The sequence below is a fragment of the Lepisma saccharinum genome, chromosome 23 (assembly GCF_977018435.1).
Source record: "Lepisma saccharinum chromosome 23, izLepSacc3.1, whole genome shotgun sequence".
NCBI classification, from domain to species: domain Eukaryota; kingdom Metazoa; phylum Arthropoda; class Insecta; order Zygentoma; family Lepismatidae; genus Lepisma; species Lepisma saccharinum.
The window spans coordinates 45,227,455-45,251,033 of record NC_139251.1 but is presented as its reverse complement, the minus strand read 5'-3'; the positions used below and the strand labels follow the sequence as shown (position 1 = coordinate 45,251,033).

The 23,579-nt window shown below is 39.9% G+C and overlaps 1 protein-coding gene across 1 annotated transcript in view; it reads left to right on the top strand.

Moving 5' to 3' along the window:
- Positions 1–7,218: 7,218 nt before the first annotated feature.
- Positions 7,219–23,579, top strand: part of LOC145977787 (folylpolyglutamate synthase, mitochondrial-like) — a 41,628-nt gene continuing 25,267 nt past the window's right edge. Inside the window, exon 1 of the mRNA XM_083110070.1 lies at positions 7,219–7,460. Within this exon, the coding sequence (XP_082966196.1) occupies positions 7,314–7,460 (147 nt within the window). The 5' untranslated portion in view covers positions 7,219–7,313. The remainder of the gene's footprint in view (positions 7,461–23,579) is intronic.

Below are 23,579 nucleotides of genomic sequence, written 5' to 3'. Positions count from 1 at the left end.
TTGTAAATCTGTTAGTTGCATTGCAACTTGCAAACATTGCAAAAGGATCAGAAAGTGTTTTTTAGAAGCAAGGATGGGGTGTAAGGGATGACCCACCCTGGACTGCATTTTGCAGACTAACTGGGTTCTGATGTCGGGCTTGTATTGTGTTCTGTCCATGCACGTTTGTGATCGTCCCTTCGTCATTTTCATCTTATCGCCATTCATCCTCATCAATATGACTGTAACTTGTGTTTGTATGTTTACACTGTATGAACATTTTCTTGGGGTGTAAGACGTCATTGGCCTGCCTTGAACAAGCTTTGTTCGTTTCAATTCCCAAACATGTGGTTGTCGTGGAAAAATCAAACAAAAATGAAGCAAGTCATTACAGAAGGTCGTTTGGGATCTCTGAGGACAATGTTGGAAGGGTGATAACAGTTGGGCTGAAAAGTTCGTAGGCTAACATAGTAAAAAATATTTTTTTGACAAAATTCGATTTTATTATTCAATATAGTTGCCTTCGAGGGCGATACAATGATCATAGCGGTCATACAATTTTTCGATGCCATTTTTATAGTACGATTTCTCTTTAGCCTCAAAATAGGCCTCAGTTTCGGCGATTACCTCTTCATCAGTGCTAAATTTCTTTCCAGCGAGCATTCTTTTAAGGTCTGCAAACAGGAAAAAGTCACTGGGGGCCAGATCTGGAGAATATGGTGGATGGGGAAGCAATTCGTAGTCTAATTCATATAATTTTGCCATCGTTTTCATTGATTTGTGACACGGTGCATTGTCTTGATGAAACAGCACTTTTTTCTTCTTCAAATGGGGCCGTTTTTTCGTGATTTCATCCTTTAAACGCTCCAACAAAGCTATGTAATAATCGCTGTTGATGGTCTGGCCCTTTTTGAGGTAATCGATGAATATAATACCATGCGCATCCCAGAATACTGATGCCATAACCTTGCCAGCCGACTGTTGCATCTTTCCACGCTTTGGATTCGGTTCATCACGTGCAGTCCACTCGGCTGACTGTCAAATTGGACTCTGGAGTGTAGTTATGGAGCCATGTTTCATCCATTGTAATATATCGACGGAAAAAATCGTGTTTATTACGGTTGAATATCGCTAAACATTGCTCCGAATCATCAAAACGTTGTTGCTTTTGATCGATTGTGAGCACGCGCGGCACCCATTTTGCACACAGCTTTCGCATGTTCAAATATTCATGCACAATATGTCCAACACGTTCCTTTGATATTTTTAAAGTCTCAGCTATCTCGATCAACTTCACTTTACGATCATTTAAAATTATTTTGTGGACTTTTTTGATGTTTTCGTCGGTAACAGCCTCTTTGGGGCGTCCACTGCATGCATCGTCTTCGATGCTCATTTCGCCTCGTTTAAATTTAGCAAGCCACTTCTCAACGGTTGATTTTCCTGGTGCAGAGTCGGAATAATGTTTATCAAGCCAAGCCTTGGCTTCAACAGTATTTTTTTTCGCCAAAAAGCAATGCTTTATTAACACACGAAATTCTTTTTTATCCATTTTTTCACAATAACAAAAGCTGCTTCACTCGCAATGCTATATCTCACGAACTAATTATCCGGCAGCTGTGAAATTTATACACGTATCTTTTGAAGGTTAGTACTAAGTAAAAATCACATGGATTTAATTCTAGTAACGCCATCTATGAGTCAGCCTACGAACTTTTCAGCCCAACTGTTAAGTTCATGAAAACCCATGTCGCCACCAACGATCATGCTGAATTGGAAAACCAGCGTTCCGTGCTATAGCCCGACAACGTAATTTCCATTGCAACAGACTTCTCCGAAGAGTTATTATGTCCAACTTTTTCCACTCCTCCTGACAGGCTTTCCAGAGGCCATTGAGAGTGCGTGGACGTCTCTTTCCTAAGGCCCATTTTAGGAGTCCAAATGCATAGAAGTCCATGGGTGACCCATCTGGCACCTTGACCGGAATGTCGCTGTAAGGAATTGCACGGATGCCAGTTTCCACCTCCATTCGCTGTAAGAACAGACAAGTCGAACGGGAGGTATGGCTGGATGCTTTATCTTGGTGCACCCAGACCTGGTTTTTGCCCCCCCCCCCCCCATACAGTGCCGGGATATCTATGTTATAAATGGGTGTTAAAACCTCATCCTGATAATACGTGGAGTTCACCTTCACATTATTAGCTGCACGGCAAATGTTTGATAATTGTTTTTGTCGCGACGGCGGTAGTAAATCGCTTGGAGTTTGTGACAGTCACTAAGGTAGACATATGCTTCGTCTAATGTCACCACATTTTTCCATCTCTCCCCTGCAAGATTGGTCTCATAGAGCTTTCTAGTGTTCGTGCGACGTTCCGCACTGTGACGAGGCAACAGCTTGTGAACTCGCTGCATTTCGAGTTGCAAGTCCTTCTTGATGGTGGTGTTCACTGTTGACAGATGCAGACATTCCCAACTTAGGTGCGATACTCCTTTGGGGGGCAGGGTTACCACCTGACACAAGGGCCTTCACTTTTCTCACTATGTCTGGTGTACGACTCGTAGCTGCTCGTGGATTTGCCTGTTTCTTCCCCTGTGGAATATTACCCAGTCGGCCTTTGCCTTTATTGTTCAATACCGCACCCATCCCGTTCTTCGATATCACAAAACCACGCTTCTTGCACATTCCTTTTATTGCCAAATAGCTATATTTAGCATCGGAAAGGGCTGTTATGTAGCCCTCCCAATATGGTTCAATTTTCTTCGGCATCGTTGTAAGTAAATGGCACAACACTCCGCACACGCGTTCTCGGTACTGACGTGACTCAGCATGCACCGTTTGGACGGACTGACGTTGATAACCGCTGCCAGCGGCTTTCAAACTCGTCACCAGAGATTCCAAACAACGTTCTGTAGTAGTCCAGATTCCTAGGTATACTTTCAGAGATCCATACTAAAAGTTGATTGGTATTTGATGTAGTGGCTTAACCTTTAGATGGCCAAGCAGGTTTACGAAAGTAACCCCCTTCTGGCCCAGGCTCCTCGGCGGGAATTTTAAATTTGAACACTCTTTGGAGGAAAATTGTTATAACTCAGGCACTATGGGAGCAATCTACTTCGGATAACTTTTGTTTTTCAGCTAAAACATCGGTGCATACAACCGTGTACAATTCAGAATGCCGGACCGAGGAAGGGGGCTTGGGGGGCATGACCCCCAAATTTCAAGGAAAAAACATAAAAATCTGGAGTGTGCCCCCCTCTTCTCCCGCTATTTTGAATTTCCCAGGCTTGCTCCAGACCTGTGTCTGAGTTTCCACCCAAACATAAGAGTATGAAGGTCCAAGAAGCACATCCATTTCGTAATCAGCACCATGATACCGTATGGTATCATCGGGCCAGTAGGACCTTACTTTTGATGATACCATATGGTATCATGAGGCCAGTAAGGGTTGAGCGTACATGCTATGTAGTTCAGCACATCTAGATTATTTATCCTGGCACAGCCACTGATTACAATACATGCATCGCAATGAAATTCATACAATATTTCCTATGAGTGGAAATTTTTGCTGGTACTGGTTAAGCATAAAATTTACTGATAACTAGAGACTGGATTAATGGGATTTCCTTTTCTTCTTCTTTTTTTTCCAACACCGATCATGGAATAAATAACAACAACAGGGTTGATGATTATCTTCCACCAACAAGATTACATGGTTTTGACCTTTTTCAGCTCACATTCCCTTTATTGACTAGTTTTTCAACCTACATTTTCCCCCTTTTTTAAAAAAAACATCTTCTTGGTCCCTTTATTGACAAGATATCAAATATTTTGTATGACTTGCATTTTCCCTAAACAAAACATTCAACAATTGTCTTATTTTGTGCAGCTTAGTAGAGGAAAGAAAGAGCAAGCACCTTACCTTCGCTCCATGAGTGTTGTGAGTATGTTGCAGCGATCGTTGCAAGAATGCGATCTGTTGAGTTGAAAGTATACTTATCTGCTAGATTTAGACTTTTATTGTGAAGTTTTTTTTAGAATAGTTTTAACTTTACTGTGTGACACAGTATTGAGTGTCAGTGAAATGTTGAAGCCAGGTACAGTGGGATCCATGAGTATTACCGTGCAAATTGTCCATGACTATTTTCATTAATTTTTCTCTTACATCCTACGTATTTTTAAGCGATGGATTTTTTAGTATGCTGGTGCAAAAGTTGTCAACAGCTTGTTTCGAATTTTCCTTTAATTCTTGAAGCTCTTATTGGGGCAAATAAAGTGCACGAACATGCCGATGGACAATTTGAACGGTAATACTCATAGATCCCACTGTACAAGTAAGTGGCAGCAAGCTATGGAATCAAGGAAGATTTCATCGAAACAGATGGTAAGATTATTTGCTCTACTTTTCCTTCAAAAAAGGAAATGAAAAAGGACTATAGTTTGTGTTACCCCCACACCCCCTATATGCCTTCATGGTGCTAAGCACAGGGGAGCACTTTCCCTTTATTTCATGCAAAATTTGTTAGGTTCAAAAATTGAAATAAGAAAATTTATAACCACAGAACAACTGTGCACCTGTTATTCAATTGCTTAGGCAACAGAATGTTAAAGGTAAAAAGTAACTCAAGTAACCAGACAATTTCTGTACTGTTATCTTGGTTGCCAACTGAACTTGTAATAAGGGACTTTGGGAAAACGTTATTGACTCAAAAGATAAGCACCTATGTACAGATAAGATTATCTCTAGGTAAAATTTCAAGGTGATAAATTTTGACAAGCTGTTCACACATTATCTTGTAATATTTCTGAATCTGGAAAGGGGAGGCTGTTTTAAGAAAAACAACTTATCCTCCTTTGTTTTCCTACAATGTCAGATACTTACCGTATTTACTCATGTATAAGGCGAACTTTTTTCCAAAATTTTTGCTCCCGAAACTGTGGTGCGTATTATGCACGGAATAATTCGGACAGCCAACCTGAAACCATACAGGGTCATTCCATGATTTTGTGACATTTGCATTGATTTTTCATGTTTACGGAACCCTATCATGTTATATATAGTTTTAAAGCTTAAATCCTGCAGTTTCTGAATATGGTAACAGTATTACGTAGAAGATAGTGACACTAATGTGAAATACGGTTGAAATAACTTAATCACAAAATAAAGGAACATTCTGATTTTTATGGTACTTCAGATGAAGGAAAAGATAAGTAGAAAGAAAGAAAATAATAATTAAAATGTATTACTGGCCAAATAATATTATTTATATGGAGTGTGTAAATGCCTTAATGGAAGAAATCTTGTACTGCTAACTGGTAGTTTGATAGTCCTGAATGTGCCTCGTATAAATGTTACGTTAGTCACGGAAAAGTATAAATTTGGAAGTTTTTTAGAAAAAGTAAAGAAGGAATCCGAAAAACCAAATATAAAAGTTTGAAGGCCATTTCCCGTGATTTTTCACTTTGTAATGTAATGTTCTGTGACACCAAGAAAAGGAGTGCCATTCTGGCGGAATTCGAGAATGCACCTCCCATCACATGGGATGTGTATCAGCGATATTAGTTGGGCAAGAAATAATAGAAAATAACTTCCTGGGCACTGCAAATCCATAATGTAATTTTGAACTCGCTGTCTGCTATTAAAGAATAAGTATGGTGGTTAAAGAGTGAAAGCTTTGGGATGCTAAACACAGTGGAGGGAAATGGGGGAGGTGTTGTGGGTTGGTGACTCATTGCATACACAAGTGATATTCTTCTCCTCTTGGGCCACATAGCAACAGGTGATTCATTGAATAGATATGATGTAATTCACTCTTGATCAGCATAACAATAGCTTTACGATCTACAACTAAGAAAGCCATTTCTTAAAACTGGATTATATTATGCATTATATATGAGATATAACTGTTTGTCACTTTTCCCCATCAAAAACCAGGGTGCGCATTATACACACGTAAATACTGTATTTCTCTTAACTTGACAAAAGGATACAGTGTGCACGAGAACAATACTGACACCAGAATATAACTGATAAGAATTATCTTTGAACAGAATACATATGAAAGCAATGCTCAGTAGAAGAATGAGTATTCAAGTCTCCTAGTGTTAAACACTTTTGTTATGTAACACTGTTACAAGGAAATTTCCAGTAAAGCAGGAGTCAATTTAAACCAGAAAGGAACAACATTAAAACAGTAGATTAAATGGAACTCGGTTCCACAATAACATTACTTATGCACAATTTTTGTAGATTGGTGACAAAGTGTAGAAGTTATCAAAAGTATATTTAATAATTTGCAGTGATATGTTGAAAATCATGTTCCTTGGATGCAATTTGAAGAAAACACTTGCCATAGATTATAACTGAAAATCGAAGGTGCACTTGACACAGTGGTAGCGTCGTCGCCTTGTACTCAAGGGGTCCCGGGTTTGATACCCTGTGGAGGCACTTGGCACAGTGGTTCGGATCCCACTTTAAACTGTAGGTCCAGTCCCGATTAGCCTTAATGTGCATAAAGTGAACTTAACACCAAATCAATAACAATAACAAAATCTACATTTGCCAGCCTCTGCTCCATGGGGAAGTGGTTATCACATCGTTCTATGGTGCCAGAAGTCCTGGATTCGAATCCTGGCCTGGGCATGGGTGTTCTTTGTGAATGTCCATTCATCAATTTCATCATACATCATCACTCATCTTCATCTTCGCGATTTGCCAAAAGTGGCAGAAATGGGAAGTAAAATAAACCAAATCAATCAATCGTTTTATATTTATTGTGCTTATATTGTTTTAGTGTGTACGCTGTTACAGTGAATCATTCAACACACACACAGGCAAACATTATCCTTCTATCTTTTGTGTTTTCGATATTATCTTTAGCAGTTTTGACTTGAAATATATTTTACTAATATCCTGTGCTATAATAATAAAAACTTCCCTTCCTCCCCTGGAAATTTTAGGTGGAGGAGGATTTGTTAGGACAAAAATAGTTGAAAGTAAATCCCCCAACCCCCACAGGATTTCGCACTTTGACAGTGCGGCAAATTGTCCCTGACTAGCATTTCATTATTTTTATTTCTCTTGTCTGTATAAACACTGATAAATGAACGTTTGGCTTATTGAAGAAGTTCGTATGGTAGTGGACAATTTGCTTGATAACGCCTATGCATCTCAGAACTTGTATAATCTGTGCGCTCACAACATGTGGGAGGAGAATCATCTGTGTGGAGGAATGGGAACATGTTACGTCATAAGTTGCGATAAAAGCGGGGAATGTAAGTTCCGTGAAAGATTCAATTGGTTGGGAAATGACGCGCAATTCTTATTCAAGGTCGTATGTTCTTCCTGCATATTGGGCGCAACATGCGCCAGTTAGTCTCAGTGTTCAAGATAAGAATGGTGAAAGAGGTGCTAAACGATTTATCTAACGTGCCAAGTGCAAGAGGGTCTTGCAACGGTCATCGCTCTGCGCATGATTATGAAGTAAGAGTTAGGTATTTACCATTGGTGAAAATCATGGACAGAACGTACTATAGTTGCATAACCAAAAGGAGATGTTCGTAGAATAATCAAAGTGAAAAAAAAAAAAGTATCTGCAGGTACAAGGGTCAATGCAATGCTCTGCAAGAGTAGATAAAATGCATAAGTAATTTGTTTGGATCAAATTCATGGTATCAGTTCTTTTGATGCACAACAATTGGTACTAATTTACTATCCTTCGGACACATTTATTTATTTTTACAGAAGAAACTACTTACCGTAATTAGTTCCTGTAGCATTGTCGAACATCAGGAAGGTGTTTTGTGTGATTTGGGAATGTTTCAGAGCTGAAATTCATGTTGTTCGTTGAAAATTAATTCTCCGACGGAGATAGCGCTTGGCGCGTACATCTGCGTATACCATGAAGTTCGTACACCTTCATACACCATCACCTTCATACACCGTCGTGACTATCATGACGTGTCGTGATTGTGTTTTGTTGGTATCCAGTGTTTCGAACTCCCTGCGTTTGCGACGAGAGTTAGAACTGAGGATCGAGGGTTTGGAGAATGACGTGTGGTGGGTGTGTTGTAAAGTTTGTGCCGGGTGTGGACAAACCATTGGCGCTAGCCGCACGAACCATTGGCGCGTGGATAGGTTAGTAGGGCCACGCAAAGGTTTCAATAGTTAAAAAGATAGCCCCACGAACCATTGGCGCTAGCCCCACAAACCATTGGCGCGTGGATAGGTTAGTAGGCCACGCAAAGGTTTCAATAGTGAAAAAGATAGCCCCACGAACCATTGGCGCTAGCCCCACGAACCATTGGCGCTAGCCCCACAAACCATTGGCGCGTGGATAGGTTAGTAGGCCACGCAAAGGTTTCAATAGTGAAAAAGATAGCCCCACGAACCATTGGCGCTAGCCCCACGAACCATTGGCGCTAGCCCCACGAACCATTGGCGCTAGCCCCACAAACCATTGGCGCGTGGATAGGTTAGTAGGCCACGCAAAGGTTTCAATAGTGAAAAAGATAGCCCCACGAACCATTGGCGCTAGCCCCACGAACCATTGGCGCGTGGATAGGTTAGTAGGCCACGCAAAGGTTTCAATAGTGAAAAAGATAGCCCCACGAACCATTGGCGCTAGCTCCACAAACCATTGGCACGTGGATAGGTTAGTAGGCCACGCAAAGGTTTCAATAGTGAAAAAGATAGCCCCACGGACCATTGGCGCTAGCCCCACAAACCATTGGCGCGTGGATAGGTTAGTAGGGCACGCAAAGGTTTCAATAGTGAAAAAGATAGCCCCACGAACCATTGGCGCTAGCCCCACAAACCATTGGCGCGTGGATAGGTTAGTAGGCCACGCAAAGGTTTCAATAGTGAAAAAGATAGCCCCACGAACCATTGGCGCTAGCCCCACGAACCATTGGCGCTAGCCCCACGAACCATTGGCGCTAGCCCCACAAACCATTGGCGCGTGGATAGGTTAGTAGGCCATGCAAAGGTTTCAATAGTGAAAAAGATAGCCCCACGAACCATTGGCGCTAGCCCCACAAACCATTGGCGCGTGGATAGGTTAGTAGGCCACGCAAAGGTTTCAATAGTGAAAAAGATAGCCCCACGAACCATTGGCGCTAGCCCCACACACCATTGGCGCTAGCCCCACGAACCATTGGTGCGTGGATAGGTTAGTTGATTAGGTTGGGATACATAGTTAAAATTTGGTGTGAGAACGCGAAAAATAAAGTTAAAAAGAAATAGATTTGATTAAGTTTGTCGACGGGCTTTTCTTGGGTTCCGAATGTTGAAACACTGCATAACAATTGAAAATCGAGAAAAAACAAGGCCGATGCGTCATTCCTACGCGTTATTATTTACGAAGGTGTGCGCGCCATGTTGTGTGTGAGGCAAACGGAACGTTAGGAGGAAGAAGTAGTCGTAAGGTGAAAAATTACTCTTACTTTCATCAAACCAACGTCAATACACGTTCAGGAGTGTTCCGCGAAGCAGATACGTAAGTTTGAATGTCAAAAATTTGGCAAAAGAGAAGCTGGACGCGCAATTATGTAGGAAGGTGTACTCGCGATATTGTGTCTCAGGCAAGGGAAAACACCTACCAGAGAGACGTTCTGGTAATGTGAAAAATTGCAATTAATTTCATCAAAACAACGTTAATACACCTTCAGGAATGTTCCGCGAAGCAGATACGTAAGTATGAATGTCAAAAATTGACGAAACCAAAAAAATAGAGGTGTCCGAAGGATAGTAAATTTTTACCCAACAATTTACCTCTATTGTACAGTCAACGGCAAAGATAATGGTAGCCAAATTGTCCGAATTTTCATTACTTTTTTTATGGTAAAAGTTCGGTATATCGGAGACACATTTCTTCATTTTTACACAAGAAACTACGGTAAAAATTTACTATCCTTCGGACACCTCTAATTTTTTCGTTTCGTCAATTTTTGACATTCGTACTTACGTATCTACTTTGCGGAACATTCCTGAAGGTGTATCAACGTTGTTTTGATGAAATTAATTGCAATTTTTCACATTACCAGAACGTCTTTCTGATAGGCCTTTTCGCTTGCCCGAGACGAACTAACCTAACCACGTGCCAGTGGTTCGTGGGGCTAGCGCCAATGGTTTCCTTTCTTCACGACCCCGTGTTCAATTAGAAAATCCTCTGGATCCTCCACACCCGGTACAAACTTCACCACACATTTCACCACACGTCCAGGACACGTCATCCTTCTAACTCTCGTTGCAAACGCAGACAGTTCGAAACACTGGATACCCAATGAACATGAACAAAACACAATCACGACGCGTCATAATACAGTCACGACGTTTGATGGTGTACGAAGGTGTACGCGCCAAACGCTATTCTTTGTCGGAGAATTAATTTTCAACGAATAACATGAATTTCAGCTATGAAACATTCCCACATCACACAAAACACCTTCCCGATGTTCGGCAATGCTACAGGAACTTATTGAGGTGAGTAGTTTTTTCTGTAAAAATAAATAAATGTGTCCGAAGGATAGTAAACAAGTACCGAAACGACTTACGGAAATGAGTTTATATAAGGTTTATAATGTTCGTTGAGGTATTTTCTTTCATCATGGAATCTATTTGACCCGGAAATCATGTATTTTGCAACAGAAATATCTTGCCGACGCACTATTGCCATTGCTTTCCTACGTGAACTGAAAGCTCCATACGTTTGATGTAACCCCCCTCTCAGTGTTTCCAACCTTTTTTTTTTTTTTAACTATCCTTGCATACCTTATTGGAAATGGTTCATGGGGCTATCCATCAGCTACCCGTGCATAATGTAAAATTTTCATACGTGGCGAACACGATAGTAGGTATTTTTTGGTGAAGAAGGTTGGAAACACTGCATACCCACAAATTGAGTCAAAATGTGCCTGCCATAATGTGTGTTATGGAAGCAAAGAAAGAAATAAAAAAAATCACTCTGTATGTGAAAAATTGTCTTTTTGTGTAAAAAGCATAATGGCACCTTGAACTATGTTCCGCAATACACAATTGGTAAGTACGAACCATGCGAAACCCAAAATATCAGATTTAAATGTGTCTCCGATATACCGATCTTTTACCTTGATGTCATTATTTCAATTCATTATCATCACATTGTGTAATATAGACCGAATGAAAATGGTGATGGACAATTCACATACTGTTTCTTTTGCCGTTGGGTGTACAGTAGAAAAATATGTATCTGTTTGATGCAATATTTTAATACTCTTTACTTTATATCCATACTAGACTTGTGTGTTCATAAATGTTTTATCGTTTATTTTATAATTTACTATGGAACATGTTGGATATAGATTTAAACACTTTTGACTAACTCTTCATTCTTTTCTTGCTTGGTGTAAACTTTGTCAAAATGAAAATTAGCCTATATACAGAACATTCAGACAGACAAAATATACATAATAGTCCTATTTCCCTCTCTTTTTCTAAAGAGGAGGCGAGAGAGAGAGGAAGAGGAAAGAAGAAAGAAAGAGAGAAAACTTTTTCTCTTCTTTCTTCGTCACCCTCTTCCCAAAGAAGGAAGAGAGAGAGAGACAAAGAAGGAAAGAAAGAAACATGGAGAGAGAGAGAAACGAGCCCACCCCTAAAGAAAGGGGAAGGGGTGAGAGAGGGAGAAACGAGCCCCCCCCTAAAGAAAGTGGAAGGGGTGGGAGAGAGAAATCTTTCCTTCTTTCTTTCCTCGTGGGTGAGGAATGAGAGATCAGGGGCTCGGGGGGGGGGGGGAGGATAGAAGAAGAGAGAGACAACATTGTGTTTTAGCCAGCCCCTGTGAAAGAGTGGCTACAATGCCAGGGGTCCTGGGTTCGATTCCCGACCTAGGCATGAATATTTGTGAGTGCCATTTCATCTTGTCATCACTCATTCCTATCCGCAAATTAGCCAAAAGTGCCATAAAAAGTGGAGTAAAATAAAGTAAGTCAATCGATCAATCAAAACATTGTGTTTTACAAAACTGGCTAATTATGGACATTTCCTACATTAAATATTATGTCACACGAACTTGTTTTAATAAGTGATGTTAATATAATAATTCACAGTTATGTAACATAGGTTGAAGCAACCTTCCAATTTATGTTCATTATTATCAGTGGCGTCTCGTCCCTTGGGGCTTCCGGGGCTTAGCCCCTAAAGAAAAACGGACGCATTGACGTAATTCTCAATCACCATCATGCATAACTATCACACAGTCTTTTAAGAGGCAATTTTTACCCACGTAAATTCATCTTCTGCTGCGATGGATACAACAGCGCTCCTAGCGGCATTGATGTCAATTTTGGTCTGCGGGGCACGTCGCAAAGGAAGGCGTGGCCTACACCCACCTAAGCTAGCATGTGAAGGTCACATGCTAGCAGAGAGGGAAGGGGATAGTGCAATGGCTTTCAATGCTGATTTGGGGCTAGATCTGTTGCGTCGCGTTCGATCTCGCGTGTTGTTCTGTAGTGTTTTGCAGGGTTGATGTTCGAACACAAATTGATGAAGGACATAGGTTGTCAATTACAAGACACAATGAATTTGTCCGGAAAAATGGGCATATATTAAATAGAATTATCGATTGCTTAAAATTCTGTGGTCGACATGAACTTGCTCTATGAGGACATAATGAAAGAGAACAATCTTTAAACAGAGGCATCTTCCCAGATTTATTATCCCTTCATAGAAGAGGGAAAACTAAAGAGGGAACTTCGTGTTCTTTACTGTAGTGAAGAGTTGAAAAACATAAACTCTATCAGTATATTGCATTCATTTTTTATTTAAAATTATTTAGAAGGTACCTTTTCAGAAACAGTAAAAATGACAAACATAGTTTTAATAACTCCAGTGGCAACAGCTGAATCTGAACGATGTTTCAGCACATTGATGCGTATTAAAACCTGCTTAAGAAATGCAATGGGACAAGACAGACCAAAAGCCTTGACACTTGCTTACAATAGAGAAATAATACATTTCAAACATAGAGGGCTTCAACGAAAAAGTAATAACAAAATTTGCTGAGCAGAAGAACAGGAGTCGAACTTTCGTAGAAAGGTATGTTTCACAACAATACCTGTTTCTTTTGTAATCATGTGAATTGTCATTATATTTTAAATTCTTTAAAAAATAAGCCCCGGCCAAATTTGAGGCCACGAGATGCCACTGATTATTATACATACGTATTTCTTTCAGACATGAGTAGTGAATTTCTTTTTCATCATGTTATGGTATTTCCTTCCCCCACAAAGTAGCTTCATTTGTGATGATGTTCACTTTATTATCACTTGTCTCGGAATTAGTATCATATATTCTGATTCATCATGATCTGTTTCTTGCAGGGTCGAGCCCAGTTTTCCCCATGCGTTTTTTTTTTTTTTCAGAAAAACCCAGTCAAAAAGTTTTTTTTTTTTTTCAGAAAATGTTGTAGATTATTGCTTTAAATACTTGTGAGGTTCTACTATTGTCAAAAATGTTTGGAAAACTTGTAAAGGAGAGCTTATAATGCTAAAAACAATTAATGTAATAAAAGTCATAGTGGTTTTTTTCAGGCTATTTTCCTCAAATAATAAAAATGGACTTTTAACAGAAATAGAAGGGACAAAAAAGAAAAAGTATCAGAAATTTTTAGATAAAACGTTTGCATTGATTGATGCAGCATAGTTGAACAAAGCTTATAATTTTAATGTTTTTTAGGATATTTGGTTATCAGTCACTTCCTTATGCAGGGGGTAGTAGTGATACATCATAGTTCCAACTGTGATGATCAATTGATACAATGCATTTTTGCATGTGTAATCATTTCAAGGGAGAATTGAGTACATTTTATTGAAATGTCGTTAATTGTGTCATAATTAAACCGGAACATTCTTTAAATGATTTTTCTCATTTCTCATCATAATGGCTTTGCTTGCCTATGCAAGACAAATGTTATGTACGCCTGATTAGGAGCTTGTTACCCATGTAAATCTTGCACCTTCATGATCTACCACAATTTCAGGATTTTTTTTTCTTACTTTCTTTTAATCATTTGAGTCCCAAGGCCATTTCACATGTAACCCCCTTGGTCCTGAGCTGATTTTGAGCGAAATGCAGAGTTTCGATTAAATGAGTGTAGATCGGAGGCTAATTGCCCTAGAGAGATGAGTGATATACCGTTGTATGCGGAATGAACCAGAGATTCAGACTATATGAAATTTATGCAAATTCGACGTATATGTGGGGGGAGGGAGCTAACTCTGAAAATTCCAAAATTTCGGGAAAAAATGGGGTCCCCCCAAATAAAAAAGTACATGATAGTGTCGACATGCACATGGAAATGATCGCTGACATGTAAGGAACACAAAATTATTTGCATTTTTATCATATGATCAATGTAACGTGAGTTGTACCCCCAAAAGGAATGGTTGGCATGCCACTGATTCAAGCTTGAAAAGGGGGAAAGTGGGGAAATCCCCTGAAAAATACTTTTTTTTTAAAAAAAAAATGCACCCCCCAAAAAAAAAGGATATGAAAACTTCAAAATGCACATAGAAATTATCGCTGTCATGTAAGAAACAGAAAAATTTTTGCATCATTTTCATATGCCCAATGTAACACGAGTTGTACCCGTGAAAGGAAAGGCTTGTACGCCACTGTCTCAAGCTTCGGAATTGAGCGAAATGCAGAGTTACATTGAAATGACTATAACTCAGAAACTAAATGCCCTAGAGATTTGAACAATATACCGTTGTACGCAGAATGAATCACAGATTCAGATGATATATAATTTATGCACATTCAGCGTGCACATGGAGGGGAAAAGGGAGGAAATCCCCTGAATTTTTTTTAAAAAATGGGGTTTCCCCCCACCCCCCGAAAGAAGAATATCAAAATGCAAAATTTATGCAAATTTGGTGTATATATGGAGGGGGAAGGGAGGAACCCCCCCAAAAATAATTTTAAAAAAATATAGGGTGAAGAGTACAGATAAGAAGGTTTCTTTGTATTTACCTTTGCTGCTCCAGCTTCCAGGTTAGGTCTGGAGCCATGGCACCTTTCAGGTAATGCAGCGGCATCTACTTCGCCGTGAAGTTCGTGGCCCGCACCTCACACATCCCCGTTGTTCCCGTGTCATGGTGGGGAAGTGACTGAAGCCACTAACCTCGTAGCACATGTTGTTGGATGGAGACGAACTTGATGATGGACCAAGTTGTGCCGCACCTTGGGGAGTTGGGATTCGAGTTCCTTGCCCGCCACTTGTCCCCAAAAGACTTATAGCCAACTTCTCACGGAACTCTCAGTGCCTCACGTTCTGATGAAATATCTTGAAGAGCAGGTAGGCGTTGAGGATACATTGGTCGAGTAGGTGGAAGAAGTGCTTGACAGTCCACTTCATGGTCTTTCGTTTGACACCGTAGGAATTAGTCATGCGGTTGGCCTTGTCAATGTAACCCATGTGGCTATTGTATTTGCATACAATAGCCGGCTTGAGTACATTGCCATGGTCATCCGAGAAATTTCCCTCAGCTGGTGACCGATGGATGTTTGTCAACAGGTACACCTCTCTCTTGTCTCTCACCTCTCTGCAGCTTCAAGTCAGTCTTTGAAAAGTTGGGTGGGAGGCCTTTTCGTCGGGGATTGTCGGTCCCGCAGCAATAGATACTTCTTGTTGCGAGATCATCAAATAGCTCTGGAGAAGAGAAGTAGTTGTCCATAAATAATTTATGACTAACTCCTTCACCTTCTTCGTCAACGCTACAACTAAACCATGCATCGCTGATGTCGTGGCAGTCGCTCTGTTCTTGTCCTTACCCAGATATACGGTCATGTCATAGGTGTATCCCAAAGAATCACAGAGTTTGTAGATCTTGATCCTAAACCTCTTGTGTTTCTTTGAAATATACTGTTTGAAGATGACTTTCCCTTTGTACAAGACCATAGCTCCCATCAACTGCTAAATGCTCTGTAGGATAGTAATTAGAGCTAAGCTCATTGATATTGTCAAAGACAACCCTCATCTTCCACAGCCTGTCATAATCGGGATCTTGGAGGGAGGGATTCTTCGTTTCTCAAAGTGTAGGAATCTGAGCAAGTGATAAAAGTGGTTTTGTGAACTCTGTTGTCCGTAAAACTGTGTGTGAAGGTGGGGACCAGTAGTCTAGCCAACGTTATCTGTGATCATGTCCCATCAGTATTGTCAAACCAACGAAAGTCTTCATTTCGTCAATGGTCACGTCACGTTCGGGCTTTATCGTTGGGTCCTTTGTGATATGTTGGTGGTAGTACCTGTTGGTCTCGGTCACCAGATGCCGGAAGATTTCTTCGGAGAAAGTCAAGGGAAAAAAGTCCAAGGAAGAGGATGCATCGTCAGTGTGTCAAACCTTCAGTCCAGTCTGTCCTAGGAAAGGTTGGGGGGTTGGGAGCAGTTCTATCAGTTCGAGAAGGGAATTACCAGTTGAATGGTGAAGGAGCAGGAGGAGGGGAAGGAGAAGGGGAACGAATGTCTTTGTGACATATCATCAGAATCAGATTCTGATGATATATCAGAGGGAATGTCAAGCTCTTCTTCATCCCACTCGGAGTCTGTATCCATATCCTCCAGCTCATCTCGGATTTCATCAGAACGGAGATCACCGGGGTCAGCCATGGGGACACACAGGCACAAACGACACTACCACACTTTTCACACCACAAGAAAAACACGTAGATGACAAAAAAATCCTTGGAAGGCTGTCACTTCACTCAAAAAATATCCTCGCACTTGGGCACAAAACGACACACACCTACGCACAACTTTCACAGACAAAAAGCTAGAACGTAGTGAAAAATGAGCGCTGATTCTTGCAGCTGCTTGAAATTCTATTTTTAGGTGCTCAAAAACAAAGGTTTCCTTCAGCGTGTCTCAAAATTCCATTCTCACAATGCAGATTCAACAACCAGTCTTCCCCCCACCCCCCTGCTTGCGCCCGCACGGAAAACTTTAATTTTAACATCGGATACTGATAAACAAGCTTCCTTCACAATTACCAGGTGGGAGTGAAAAGCATTGCTTTAGAACAACAAAGCCGGCCTTCCTTTGTCGGCAAAAATTTTCCCTTGAAAAGAGACACAAAAGAGAAGTCCCTTTTCCCCTCCATTTTCATGAAGAAAAAAAAGTGCAAGAAACATTTCTGTTAAATACATGTGTTAGGAACAATATATATATATATATATATATATATATATATATATAAATCGAAATTCTAGCCAAAAATAGAAAAGTTATAACGTAAAAATTACGACCTTGATACAGCGTCTCGATCGAGATGCTTGGGGCCGCGAGGGTTACATTTGGGTATGTCGACCGAGATGCTTGGGACCCAAAAGGTTAAGGGTGTATAGGGTACTCAAGTAAATACAGTGTATATGCATACTTTCATATTTTGATCATTTTTGACATTTTGAAACCTTTGAATAGACTTTAGTTTTGGGCTTTGTGCCTGCAACTTACAGGAGCATTATGTATTTGCACTATAATTTGACAAAAATAGTAGACGACAGACAGGTTTAACATGTCTTCCAAGAGCTTTAAATTATGCTCATATTTGACTAAGCCAAGCGTCAAGCCAACTTTGCAGCAGGTTTTCGCATATGTAGATCCAAACGTGTGCGCAGAATATAATTCCACTGAGAAGGGTTCTATTCCAACACAACTGCATACATGCAAGAAAACAGTTATTTAATTTGTAAAATATAGACAAAATAATACATCCATTAGCAGGCATGTACTTCATCGATTGCAATCACTGTGCAGACAAACTAGGATCCGCAGATTCGCCAACTGGGGTTTGTATTGCGCTGAAGATCAAAAGCGAGTTGAGCAAGACTGAATACGTTGCAGAGCGCGTGGAATCCGTGATACCAGTGCTGCACATCCCACTATTTTAACCCTATGTTTATTGAGATTAATAAAGGTGCTATGCAGCAGCTAGAATGGCTGAATCGAGGTCTCCTGTTCAGCGTGCGGTTTTACCAGAGTGTTATTTTGGGCTTCATCCGAAGGGAAAAGCTCTTCAAATCAAACAAGTTGTTTTAAATGCATAATCCTCCTTACGACAACATGATCAAAGCAAAACAGGGCATGAGGTGATTTGCCGTCAATGTGCGCATTAACTGTATCACGGGTGCTGAATGATTTGCGGTTTAAGTTTAGGAAGAGGACACGATTGTTTGTTGTTTGACGATAAAAGAATTTCCACGGTATTAAAAGATATCGCCGTGATAAGAAACATGTTTATTATTTGGACGAGACGTGCTTTAACTCTGTGTTGGGAGGGGGCAGGGGGCGTACATTGAACCAAACATTGAACGACACCGCAAGGGCTCAAGAAACCAACGAGAAAAGAAGAGGGGAAGGGGGAGGCTTATTGTTTCACCCACTGGCGGCAATGACGTCTTTGTTGAAGGCGCATATTTACTGTTCCGTGCAAAGAAAGAGTGATTATCAGCAAGATTTGAATCCTGGTTTAGTGAAGTGATTCATAAATTGAAACCAGAGTAATAGCAGCAGACAATGCACCTGATTGTCACCAATAACAAATCATGCTTTTTTTTTCCTGGTATAACTTGAAGTGTGTGTGGCTTACAGTAACAGATGTATTGCGAACGAAGCAACAAAATTTTTCATAAATGTATTTCTTTCTAAACCAAAAACAATAATTTGTCATTAAATTCAAGAGGGGCCTATCATTGTTTACTTTTATCTTTGTTTATTTTTGTTTTTTGCGTGCTCGAAATATACACACATGGTCTCATGTTTAGAAGTTATTACCCATTTATATTAAGTAATGACACATTTATTAAATAATCTATGCCAGAAAGTACTTCTAAAATTTTATGTTCCAGGAGACAAAAAGAAGCAAAAATACATTCTGCTTGACATGCATGCGAGTTTTGATGTGTTGTGCAGTTGGCAATACTGTGGATTTTCTCAGTGTCTACGATGTAAGCAGCTCGGCGGTTGAGGCAAGACTGGCTCGGAAGATTCTGAACTCGGTTCTCGTGCGGATTGATACTTAAAACCTGCTGCAAACTTAGCTTGAATCTTGGCTTAGGTTACTTATTTGTAGATTAAGAAAACAAGTCTAGGCAACGTTACGGCATCACTTGAGTTTTAAGCTTTTAATAAAACTCTGTAATATAGTGTGTGTTTTAGGAAGGGTGGGGATAAGTCACCAATTTTGAGACCATGATAACTGCAGCAAATTTAGAGGTTTTTAGCTGAAATGAATCACAACTAGAGACGTACACCTTGGGAACGGTCCTTTTGCATTTGTTCAAAGCATATCAAGATGTAAATAAAATATGGATTTTTCATATGCTGAGGTAGATTCCAAATTCTGGTGACTTTCAAATGCCTAAACTACATTTCTGGAGATTAAGTAAAAGAAACTCTTTTAAAAATTTTAGACAATAAATAAAATGTTTTAAATGCGCCTGTTTGGGAAGGGTTTGGGACCATCAATTTGGTCCCAAAGGCTCCAAACATGCAAAACATGCACTATAATTAAAACATTTATTGTCTAAAATTCTACGTTAAGGATAAAGCAGACTTATCACTTTTACCCAACGCCTGGGTATGATACAATAGTACAGTGCGTTTCACAGTAGAGTCTTCCACAGCACGGTGGCCGTTACATTGGGCAGCGAGAGCGTGTCTGCCAGCAAACTGGATGCAACATCCGCGTAACTGGAACCGCTAGCTATGTAATGAAATAAGCTCGTACACTCGTACAATTACACGTACAGTTAAAATTAAAATGAGCACGTTTCTTGTACCAAGAGGTGCTGGAAATGATGTCCTCCAGCTTCCAAAAATTTACGGCATTTTTTAAGGAAATTTGCACTAACATGTATCAGTTCCTCTTCCGAAATTTGTCAATTACTCTTCTGATATTTTATTTCAATTCTTCCAATGTATGGTTTCAGGCTTAAAAGCCTGGTAGCTCGCCATGCAGACAATATGCAAATGTCTGGTTCTTGTTCTAGGCATCGGAGGGATTTTTGAAAAGTGTGTACCGATCGTGCTCCAACGTTGTCTAGTTTCTCCCCAGTAAGCACACACTGTTTCGCCCTTTGCTGCTTCTCATCAAGAACAGACCCTGTTTCCATAAATTTGCTCATAAGTTCTTGAACATTGTCTGTGTGTGGAACAGGAACATCTGGAGATTCTGCTACCAAATGTCTTCTGACTTCCCTACAAGAATTTGTGATGACATAAGAGTCTTACATAAAAATGCATAGTTTTAAATTGTACGTAGCGTTATTAGACAACAGAAAATCACCAGTAATACTTCAACTAAAACAAAACAATCTAAAACACTTGTAAACACCTTAACAATTCACAAACATGTGCAAAGTAGACACCAGCTACCTGGATACTGAAGCACTGACACGTTCCGTGCCAAGGTCAGCAGATAGCTGTGTGTCTAAATACCGGCAGATACCCTCCCACCACCCGGCATGTGAGTCGCCGCTTACAGAAAAAGGCACTGTATTTTTGGATTATTTAATGGTCTATGGCGCATGAAATAAAAGAGATAAAAAATGTGTTTGTTGTAGCTGTACCATTATTCATTCCAACACAGACACAACACTGCATTTAGAAAATAAATTGTTTCATAAACTGAAGTTTAGAATGATATATTAACTAATGGTATTTATTAAAAATGTGCTGCATCTTGAGAAGCATATACTTTAACATGCTTAAATTTGAATATTGTTGCAGGTAGAAGAAAGTAACAAACCTGATTGATAAAATTAAAAGTGTCGCTTTAAAAAGTCAATAGTTATTGGTATTTTTCTGGGAAGAATGGGTACGGCACTATCCAAGTTGATTTGTTATGTTAATGTGTTCATCATAACAACTAATCATCATAGGCATTTCACTTGTTAAAATGAAATGTTATTAGTCCTCGCCTAAAAGGTGCCAGCATGGAGTACTGTTGTTAACTGCTGGAAAAAAAGCACAGCTGATGCCGATACTCTTACTGATTCCCACCGATACCAATACTTGAAAATTGCAACAATTAAAATTTGTTCAAAAAATACTGACCAATATTGGTGTGTAAATATTCTTCTCCAATTATATGCATGAATTTACCAAGAAAATTGATTTAGAATGTTTTAGAATTACATGAGAATATTAAATTAGATATTGTGTAATCACAAAATATAGTTTTTCCTGCAAAATAAAAGCAAGTTTGAATTTTGCATAAATTCCGGGATAATTAGACTCAGCAAAAGCATTTTTGGGGGCCCCGTGAAAGACCAAGAAGCTGGAAAAGTATTAAAAAAAATGTAAAGTGCTCCCCTGTGCTTAGCACCATGCCATGAAGGTGTATAGGGGGTTTGGGGTCAACGCTGGAAAAGTATAGGCAGATGAATTCCAATCGATATATTGGCATCGGTATTGGCTCAGCCCTAGTTATAACATATTTGCTACCCCTCCCACTATGGTAGCCTCATTGTTGGATACACCAAAGTATGTCTCTCCTCAGGGAATGCAACCCTGAAAACTGATACAGACTTTACCTATTACGAGGGTCACTATTTATATTTTGAGCCTGGCAACACTGATTGAAGTTAGGTGCGATTTGATGTTTGCACGGAATCGTCTGGCATTATTGACCATAACGTACTTCAATTGTTTTGTCAATAGCTTCATTTGTGTTGTTTATGTGGCCTTGGAGATTGCGCGACAATAAAATGGAATTAACTCGTGAACATTTTCGTGCGATGATTTTTTACGATTTTCGACGTGGATTATCAAGACAAGAGTGCATCGATCAACTTACTTCCATATTTGGCGATGAAGCTCCATCCTTTGCCACTGTGAAACGCTGGTATAACGAATTTAATCGTGGCCGCCATTCGCTCACCGACGAGATTCGCGAAGGTCGTCCAAAATCAGTTGTTGTTCAAGAAAACATTGATGCTGTGCAAAACCTAATACTGCAAGATCGTCACGTGACATACTGTGAGATTGAGGCAACCATAGGCATTAGTTCCAGCAGCATATATAAAATATTACATGATCATTAAGCTGTGAGAAAGGTATGTTCTCGTTGGATCCCACACAATTTGACAAAAACTCAAAAAGACGCTCGCGTCAATTGGTGCAAACAAATGCTCAATAAATACAATCGTGGTGCTTCAAAAGACGTATATAAGATTGTAACAGGTGACGAATCATGGATATATGCATATGAGCCGGAACGTAAACAGCAGTCGACTGTATGGGTGTTTCAAGATGAACCCAATCCAACAAAAGTTGTTCGCGCTCGAAGCACATCGAAACAAAAGGTCGCCTGTTTTTTTTTGTTTTTTTTCGGGAAAACTGGTCATGTGGCAACTGTGCCTTTAGAGGAACGTAGAACGGTCAAGTCTGAATGGTACACAACAATTTGTTTGCCAGAGGTCTTCGGTCAAATACGGAAAACAAACAAACGCCGTCGGATCATTCTTCATCAAGACAATGCCAGCTGTCACACGTCTCGTCTAACAACAGACTTTATGACCAGTCAAAAAATCGAATTGATGGGTCATCTACCGTACAGTCCTGATTTGGCACCCAATGACTTCGTCTTGTTCCCGAATGTCAAGAATAAATTGCGTGGACAACGATTTTTGTCGGCGGAAGACACCGTTGATGCGTTCAAAAACCATATTATGGAGGTGTCTCAAGAAGATTGGAAAAACTGCTTTGACAAATGGTTCGAACAAATGCAAAAGTGTATTGACCATAAAGGAGAATACTTCGAAAAACAATAAAGCAGTTTTCAATGCCAAATTCCTGTTTTTTCACTGTTAGGCTCAAAATATAAATAGTGACCCTCGCACACCCTCAAGGAAGAGTAGAATCAAAATGTTGGACAATTATTTTGGAACAGAAAATGTAAACACAATGAACGAAATTGAGTGGGCAGAGCAAAGCAGGACACGCTGCTGTGAAGGCTGGTAACTGCAGTTGCTCCCATCCCCCTCCACACAATCCAGCGCTCTTGCATGTGCTCATTGGTGGAGCAGTTTTACATCACTACTTGCACCGGGACTTGTTTTCATTCACTTGCTCAAGAGATAGTAGGGACAGGGTATAAAGCAATACAAATTGAATGTTAGATACACTACTACCAGGGAGAAAATGTATTTGATAATTAAAATATATATTTTTAAACATAGCCTGAAAAACCAATAAAACCCAGTTTTGCTCGGGTTTAATTGAGTTTTATCTGAAAAACCCCAATTTTCAACTGGGTTGGGTTTTTTCGAAAGAAACCTGGGCAAAATGCCAACCCTGGTATCTTGAGTTAATGCTCCATCTCGAAACAGTTCAGTTGTATTACCCTTTCCTTGTTTCAAACTTCATCCGAAAGTTGATGGGAGCAACTTTTGTATGCCATACCTTCTACAATTTCTTAGAGGATTTTGTTTTCAAATGTAGCATAAAATGGGAAATTATTGAAACTAAGCTGAGCTGATAACGATACATCTGTTTACATTTGATCAACAATACTGGCTGAGTCATGGAGTCTGCTGGTCATGTGATACTTTTGTGGAGTGAAAATT